The sequence below is a fragment of the Prionailurus bengalensis genome, chromosome A2 (genome assembly GCF_016509475.1).
Source record: "Prionailurus bengalensis isolate Pbe53 chromosome A2, Fcat_Pben_1.1_paternal_pri, whole genome shotgun sequence".
Taxonomy (NCBI): Eukaryota; Metazoa; Chordata; class Mammalia; order Carnivora; family Felidae; genus Prionailurus; species Prionailurus bengalensis.
In genome coordinates, this window is record NC_057348.1 from 3,846,114 (window position 1) to 3,854,861 (window position 8,748).

General features: G+C 58.4%; 1 protein-coding gene and 1 long non-coding RNA gene across 24 annotated transcripts in view; both read right to left on the reverse strand.

The window, feature by feature from the left end:
• The window catches only part of PTPRS (protein tyrosine phosphatase receptor type S), a 93,210-nt gene that overhangs the window by 16,562 nt on the left and 67,900 nt on the right, over positions 1–8,748 (reverse strand). For 10 of the 23 annotated variants that reach the window (XM_043586283.1, XM_043586281.1, XM_043586277.1 and 7 more), the window contains 3 exons: positions 2,572–2,877; positions 1,228–1,421; positions 1,040–1,066 (listed from right to left, as the gene is read on the reverse strand). The exons of 6 other annotated variants lie outside the window; for them this stretch is intronic. In XM_043586283.1, coding sequence (XP_043442218.1) covers positions 1,040–1,066; positions 1,228–1,421; positions 2,572–2,877 — 527 coding nt within the window. The remainder of the gene's footprint in view (positions 1–1,039; positions 1,067–1,227; positions 1,422–2,571; positions 2,878–8,748) is intronic. 7 more of the 23 variants (XM_043586287.1, XM_043586290.1, XM_043586285.1 and 4 more) reach the window with 3 other exon arrangements.
• Positions 4,040–4,722, reverse strand: LOC122486751. The gene is made up of 2 exons (XR_006298220.1): positions 4,450–4,722; positions 4,040–4,177 (listed from the first exon to the last, which is right to left on the reverse strand). It is a non-coding gene; the product is annotated as an uncharacterized LOC122486751 (long non-coding RNA).

An 8,748-nucleotide genomic window follows, 5' to 3' on the forward strand; every position in this document is an offset into this window, starting at 1 on the left:
ACATACAGTAGGTGCTCGGTAAATGCTTCTCTGGCAAACGTCGGAGCCCTCCGACCCGCACACGTATCTGCGTCCACCCTCAGGCAGCTGCACGCGTGCCCACGTCCCCACGCATGCACACCCACAGACACGGTCCAGCATGCCAGGGAGCTGTGGGGCGGCCCCGGGTCAGGGACACGAGGAGGGGGACAGGGATGCACGGACAGAGGGTCTCCTGCCCCTGGGCCGCACGTTCAGCCCCTCCCGGGGTCTTGGTGCGTGGGAGGGGCTGGGCCAAAACCCTGGTGGGAACTCCCCGCCCCTCCCTTCCTTGGGGGGGTGGACGGGTATCGATTGAACATCAGGCTTGGGGCTCTCCTGAGAGCCCGCGCCTCCGTGTCAGGGCTTCTAGAAAGACAGACGGAGGAGAGGAGGCATAGCAATGCCAACCGGCCCAGGGCCTCCTGAGAAAGCCCGGAGGGGTGGAAAGGGTACTGCAGGCCTCCTTTCCTGCCCTGGGCCCACTGACCCTCTGGCCACTCAAGGGCCCCGATCAAGTGGACGCTTTGGCCACAGAGAGAAACTTCGAGGTCAGAGAAAGCCGGGAAGGGTGATAAAACGGTCAGGCTGGGTTGGAGAGAGAGGCCCAGTCGGGAACTGCCAGGCCTGGGTCCAACCGGGGAGGCTGTGGGGTGCAGGGGTGGGTCGGGGCTGCAGGAACAGCTCGAGCCACAGGGAGCAGCGCTGCGGGCTGGACGGGCAGGGGAAAGAGCAGTGTGAGCCCGGTCCTAGGGGCCATCCAGGTAAGAGGGCTGACATATATAACCTGTGGGTCACGTCCTGTGCCCTGCGTCCGGGACCCCTGCGGGGTTCCTGTGCCCATTTGCCTGACTTCAAAACCGAGGCTGCCAGCTCCAAGAGGTAACCAGTAGGCATCTGGGGCCCAGGGGGGAAGACCCTCTTACCAGGGAAGTGCAGGGGAGGGGAGGTGGGGACGGGGTCACGTCACTGCACGGCCCGCGGGAGAACACAGCAATGGCCGAGCAGGGGTGCTACTTACATATTCGGCTGTGTCATCTGTCTCCCACTGAGCGTGGGAGGCGGCGGCAGGGGAGAGAGGAGTAGGTGAGCAGGTGGCCAGAGACAGAGAGAGAAGCAGCAGCGAGAAGGCAGGAAGGCAGGGTCTGGGGGCCGCCCCGCCCACCCGGCGCCCCGCCCGCCCCGGCCCCGCCCCGGCGCCCCGCCCACCTGGGCATCGGCCAGCATGACGTCCTTGATGCGCGGCGGCCCGCGGGCCTCGGCGCCCTCCATGCGTACGTAGTGGACCTGGTAGCCGCGGATCTGGCCGTGCTGCCGGCCGGGCGCGGGCGAGCGCCACAGCACGCGGATGGCCGTGGCGTTGAGCGCCTCCGCCTCCACCTTCCGCGGCGGCGCGCTGGGCACTGGCGGGGGCAGGGGAGGGGCGGGCAGGGCCGTTACTGGGGCGCCCGGCCCTGCCCCGGGCAGCACCGCTGCCCCGTGCCAGGGAGCCAAGTGGCTGCCGCTTAGCTGGGATGGTCTGAGCGCTCACCACCAACGGGGGAGGGCGTGTGCCCCACTTACAGGTGGGTAGCCGAGGGCCCCCCCCCCAGAGCCTAAGCCCCCTGCCCAGGGCCACGCGACTCGAGCGGGCCCCGCACGCTCCGTTCCCCGGGCTTTACCCACACTGCCTCGTCCATCCTAACAGGACCCTTCGAGGCAGGGGCTCTTACTCCCATTTTACAGACGGGAACTGGGGCCTCGATCGCAGGGTGAGGAAGAGGCAAAGCCGGGGCCCGAACCCAGGCAGTCCGGCTGCCCGTTCCCGTGCCAACCAGTATGCGGCTAGCCCCACACGAGAGCCCTCCCCACCTGATTGGGGGGGGGGGGGGAGGCTGCGGGCCCCACCTTTCAGGCAGGCCAGGGCCGGGAAGGCAAGCCGGACTCCCGACGCCCAGGAGCTGCCGTCTTTCTGGGCTGGCAGTTTGCTTCAGGTCTCCCCGCGCCCCGGCTTCTACCGGCGGACCCCAGACCGGAGCCTCACCCCACCCCGCAGCTCCGAACTTTCTAGCCAGATGTCGGCCACGGCAGGAACGTTTGCACCACGAGGGTCGGCCGTGGCTACAGATCGGTGGCCGTGCCCCAGGAGCCGGCCGCATCACCGGCACGCCACAGCCGACCCGCTTGCCCGCGGGGACGGCTCAGCCCGAGGGAGGGAACTGCCCATCTTATCGGCTCATCCCCGGAGCCTAAAAGCTAGGCTTCCGGGGGTCAGGGAGCATCGTGAGCTCGCTGTGAGCAAGCACCGCTTCCAGGCTTTTCCAGCACCGGACCAAAATGCAGGGCTGCCACACTCCACTTCCCAGGCACGGGGCTCGGGGAGAAAATACTGCCCGGAAGGGCCTGGGACGGACGATCCCAGGAGCAAGGAGCCCGGCATTCCTTGGGACGGCTCCCGGGCTCCCGTCTCCCCCTCAACACTGTGGCTTCTACCTTCCGACCACCAGCCAGCCCCGGTGCTGCAGAGGCGGAAGGCGCCGAGGCGGAGGGGGGTGGGCCGGGGTGGGTGCTCACCGTCCTCGTCGGTGCGGATGACCACGGGCGAGCTCTCGGGCCCTGGTCCCACCTCTGTGTGAGCGACCGTCGTGATGCGATACTCCGTCCACTTGTCCAGCGCCTCCAGCAGGATCTGAGTGGCGGTCGGGGGAATGCCGTTCACCTCCTTGGGTTGCGGATCCTCTGAGCCCAGCGGTCGGTAGCGGACGCTATAGCTCACCAGGGCCCCGTTGTGCGTTTCCGGCGGCGGTGGGCGCCAACTTACCAAAATGGCCGTGGAGCGCGTGCTGACGCATTTAACGTCTTGAGGGGGGGCTGACGGTTCTATTGGAGGGGGGAGAACGTGGGGGCGGGGAGGGGAGGCGGGATGGGCGGGGGGAGGGGGGCGGGGAAACAAAAGATGGGAAAGAGAAAATAAAACAGAAGATGATAACAAACAAAACAGAACTAAACCAAAGAGAAGTCGAACCCAAAAGAAGCGGGTGTCAACCAAAGGTGAGATGGACGGGTGGGGGGAGGGGAGGGGCCGGGAGGGCTGGCCAAGAACGCTGCGCTCAGCACTGCACCCGCCCGGCACGCAGGCGGCCCTGGGGAGGGGGCGGCCACCGTCCCCGGGGGACGCGTGTGTGTGCGCGCGCGTGCGTGGCTAGGTGTGCGCGAAAAGCCCCGGTCGCGAAGCACCCGTCAGACACGGGGCAGGTGCCAGGGCGGCACGGGATGGCGGTAGAAGCATCTATTTATTGGACACCTGCTCTGCGCCAAGCACCGGGCCAAGGGCGTCACAGGATAAAGGTAGATGGTACTTAGCGAGACCCTACTGTGTGCCAGGGGAATAGCACTGTCAGTGGAAAAGCAGGACGAGTCCCCTCTGTTGGGCACCTACTGTGTGCTAGGCAGTGTGAAGGGCTTCAAAGGTTTGGGGCACCTGGGTAGCTCAGTCGCTTAAGCATCCGATTCTGGACCTGGGCTCAGGTCACAGTCTCACAGTTCGTGGGTTTGAGCCTCGCGGCAGGCTCTGCGCTGACCGTGCGGAGGCCGCTTGGGATTCTCTGTCTCTGCCCCCTGCTGCTCGCTCTCAAAATAAGTTAAAAAAAAAAGCTGGTTTTGTTTTTTTTTTTTAAAGAGCATCGTAGGTTAACGGCAAAGACACCTACGTGGTGGACACCGGTCTGAATCGGGGGCTCCGGAGGCCACCCAAGGGCTGGCTTCCACTAGGACCGCCCTCTCGGCCTCACTGAAGACAAAACAGCGCCCACGTCTCGAGCACCTACTGTGTGGCAGTGAGCATGCCGAGGGCTCTCGAGAGTAATAGCACGAGTGCCTGCTAACTGGACACCAGGCTCAGGGCCTCACAGGGAGCACAGCCCAAATTAGGCAACTACTGCATGCCAAGGTCGTGACGGATGACAGCTCTTCTGCGTGGAGCCCCTACTGTGTACCTGGCACCACACGAAGTCCTTCACAGATCAACGGCAGGTCTTACTTACTCGGCACCTACTATGGGCTGGGCATCCTAATCACTCTCTAAACATAAAAATAGACCATTATGTGGCACCTACTGCATGCGAGGCACCGGGCTGGGGGCTTCATCGGATAACAGTACTAGTCCCCACATAATGAGCACCTACTACGTGCTAGGCACCGGGCTGGGGACTTTATAACAGTACTACTGCCCACATAATGAGTACCTACTATGCACCAGGCACCGGGCTGGGGGCTTCATCAGATAACAGTACTAGTCCCCACATACTGAGCACTTACTACGTGCCAGGCACCAGGCTGGGGGCTTCATCAGAGAACAGTACTAGTCCCCACATAATGAGTACCTACTACGTGCCATGTACCGGGCTTGGGGCTTCATCAGAGTAACAGTACTAGTCCCCACATAATGAGTACCTACTACGTGCCAGGCACTGGGCTGGGGACTTTATCAGAAAACGGTACTAGTCCCCACATACTAAGCACCTACTACGTGCCAGGCACCGGGCTGGGGCTTCATCAGAGAACAGTACTAGTCCCCACATAATGAGCACCTACTACGTGCCAGGCACAGGGCTGGGGACTTTACCAGAAAACAGTACTAGTCCCCACATACTAAGCACCTACTACGTGCCAGGCACCGGGCTGGGGGCTTCATCAGATTAACAGTACTAGTCCCCACATAAGAGCACCTACTACGTGCCAGGCACAGGGCTGGGGACTTTACCAGAAAACAGTACTAGTCCCCACATAATGAGCACCTACTACGTGCCAGGCACCGGGCTGGGGGCTTCATCAGATTAACAGTACTAGTCCCCACATAATGAGCACCTACTACGTGCCAGCCACCGGGCTGGGGACTTTATCAGATAACAGTACTAGTCCCCACATACTGAGCACCTACTACGTGCCAGGCACTGGGCTGGGGACTTTATCAGAAAACGGTACTAGTCCCCACATGCTAAGCACCTACTACGTGCCCGGCACCAGGCTGGGGCTTCATCAGAGAACAGTACTAGTCCCCACATAATAAGTACCTACTACGTGCCAGGCACTGGGCTGGGGACTTTATCAGAAAACGGTACTAGTCCCCACATACTAAGCACCTACTACGTGCCAGGCACCGGGCTGGGGGCTTCATCAGAGAACAGTACTAGTCCCCACATAATGAGCACCTACTACGTGCCACACACCGGGCTTGGGGCTTCATCAGATTAACAGTACTAGTCCCCACATAATGAGTACCTACTACGTGCCAGGCACTGGGCTGGGGACTTTATAACAGTACTAGTGCCCACATAATGAGCACCTACTACGTGCCAGGCACCGGGCTGAGGGCTTCATCAGATAACAGTACTAGTCCCCACATAATGAGTACCTACTACGTGCCAGGCACTGAGCTTGGGGCTTCATCAGATTAACAGTACTAGTCCCTACATAATGAGTACCTACTACGTGCCAGGCACTGGGCTGGGGACTTTATAACAGTACTAGTGCCCACATAATGAGTACCTACTACGCGCCAGGCACCGGGCTGAGGGCTTCATCAGATAACAGTACTAGTCCCCACATAATGGGTACCTACTACGGGCCAGGCACCGGGCTGGGGACTTTATCAGATAACAGTACTAGTCCCCCATACTAAGCACCTACTACGTGCCAGGCACCGGGCTGGGGCTTCATCAGATTAACAGTACTAGTCCCCACATAATGAGCACCTACTACATGCCAGGCACAGGGCTGGGGACTTCATCAGATTAACAGTACTAGTCCTCACATACTGAGCACCTACTACGTGCCAGGCACCGGGCTGGGGGCTTCATCAGATTAACAGTACTAGTCCCCACATAATGAGCACCTACTACGTGCCAGGCACCGGGCTGGGGGCTTCATCAGATTAACAGTACTAGTCCCCACATAATGAGCACCTACTACGGGCCAGGCACCAGGCTGGGGACTTTATCAGATAACAGTACTAGTCCCCACATAATGAGTACCTACTACGTGCCAGGAACTGGGCTGGGGGCTACATCAGGTAACAGTACTATTCCCCACATACTGAGTACCTACTACGTGCCCGGCACCGGGCTGGGGGCTTCATCAGATTAACAGTACTAGTCCCCACATACTGAGTACCTACTACGTGCCAGGCACTGGGCTGGGGGCTACATCAGGTAACAGTACTAGTCCCCACATAACAAGTACCTACTATGTGCCAGGCACCGGGCTGGGGGCTTCATCAGAAAACAGTACTAGTCCCCACATACTGAGCACCTACTACATGCCAGGCACCGGGCTGGGGGCTTTATCGGGTAACAGTACTAGTCCCCACATAATAAGTACCTACTATGTGCCAGGCACCGGGCTGGGGACTTTATCAGAAAACAGTAGTAGTCCCCACATAATGAGTACCTATTACGTGCCAGGCACTGGGCTGGGGGCTTCATCGGATAACAGTATTAGTCCCCACATAATGAGCACCTACTACGTGCCAGGCACTGGGCTGGGAGCTTCATCGGATAACACACTAGTCCCCACGTAATGAGTACCTATTACATGCCAGGCACCCGGCTGGGGACTTTATCAGAAAACAGTAGTAGTCGCCACATAATGAGTACCTATTACATGCCAGGCACCGGGCTGGGAGCTTCATCGGATAACATACTAGTCCCCACGTAATGAGTACCTATTACATGCCAGGCACTGGGCTGGGGGCTTCATCGGATAACAGTATTAGTCCCCACATAATGAGCACCTACTACGTGCCAGGCACTGGGCTGGGAGCTTCATCGGATAACAGTACTAGTCCCCACATAATGAGTACCCACTATGCGCCAGGCACCGGGCTCAGGGCTCCATCAGATAACAGTACTAGTCCCCACCTAATGAGTACCTACTACGTGCCAGGCACCGGGCTGGGGGCTTCATCGGATAACAGTACTAGTCCCCACATAATGAGTACCTACTACGTGCCAAGCACTGGGCTGGAGGCTTCACTGAAAAGCACAGCAAGAGTTCCTAGCTACTAAACACCTACGATGTATAAGGCACTGTATTCCAGGCCTTGTAGAACATGAATAGTTCTCACTTCTTAAGCACCTACTGTGTGCCAAGTGCTGTGCTAAGGGCCTTATACATAAATCGGAGCAGTTTTTCCTTCTGGAGCACCTCCTGTGTGCACACAGTGTCAAAGGTTCTGCAGGTAACGACTTCACGTTTTGAGCAGAACCTGCGGACCCCAAACCCCATACTAGGTCCTGTCAGACTGACAACGGTTCCTATCCGAGCATATGCGCCCAGAGCAAGGCCAGCCTCTTTGAAGAAAGTGCCACTTATCGAGCACTTACTGTATGCCAGGCATTCTCCAGGGGCTTCACGGAACAACGATCATAGGCCCCGTGTCTGGGGTTCCTACTGTGCAGGGGACACCAGGGTAAGCTTGTCGCAAATGACTAGCAGCTTCCATCTGGTGAGTGCCAATTAGGGGCCTCACACCACACCGATCTGTGTTTAGGTTTAAGAGAGCACTTATGAAGCACCTATTGTGTGCCAGGCAGTGTGCTAAGGGCTTTGCTAAGTAACAGTGATAATTCCCACATATTAAGCACCTACTGTGTGTGTTACAGGCTTTCTGGAATAACACTAAGTCCCCACCTGTGGCGTATCTGCTACGAGACTGGGCTTAAGGCTGTTACTGACGTTAGACCTCACGGTCCGTGCGTCTTCTGGACACCGCACACCCTAAGCCCTTTATGCTCAAAATGTGCCCCCCTGATTAGCCATTCAATTCTTAAGACACTAAGTGGCTGGAGCGATCACCCCTCCAGCCTCAGGCCATGCTCCAGGTGGGGAAACGGGTGTCAAAGCCCATCTGCCTGCTTTTCTATAATCACTTTTTTATCTCCTGGCTGCCAGACCCCACCTACCCGGGGTGCCTTTCACAGATCACCTCCCACTTTATAGATGAGGAAACTGAGGCCCCAAACCAGCAGGCTGCCTTCCCAAGGGCATGTGGCGAGAGCCGGTATTTGAACAGGGCTCGGCTGTTGCCCAGGGGCTGTCTTGACTTGAGGACGGGGATTCGGACCTCAGCCTGTGTCCTTATCCACTCAGGCCAGTTGAGGACGGCTGGAGCCGCCCTACCTAAACTGCCCAGGACTCCAGAATTCTCCTTGCCTAGAGGGAGGCCCAGAGAGGTCACTGGCCTTGCTTCACGGCAAGGCATATAGAACCCTACCATCATGGCAACCCTATTTGTTCACTGAGCACGTGTTTACAGGGTACTCGTGACGTGCACACCCCGTGGCGGGGCTACCCAGTGATGAGAGACGTCCTCAAAGACATCAGGCTACGAGACGTCTCAGACGCCACTCCAGGGTCAACTAAAATGACCCTCCGGGCCCACTTAAAGTGAAATACTGGGGTTCCTTCCTCTGATATCATACTTGGGGCCCTCTCCCCCATTTCTTGACCAGCCACCCCAACCAAAAGTGCCTGGGGGAATCAGGCAGGAGTGGAAAAAACCAACCAAGGGATGTGCCGGAAGGAATGGATTCGCTGAGAAGGGGGGGGAGGAAAAATAAAACCAAAACCATAACAAAATAAGAAACAACGGTGATGGTGATGATGATGAGAAAAACCATAATAAAAGAAAGAAAGACGCCTTCCAGAAAAAACTCCCAGTCTGGTTACCTACCTTCCGCTCTTCAACTGCTA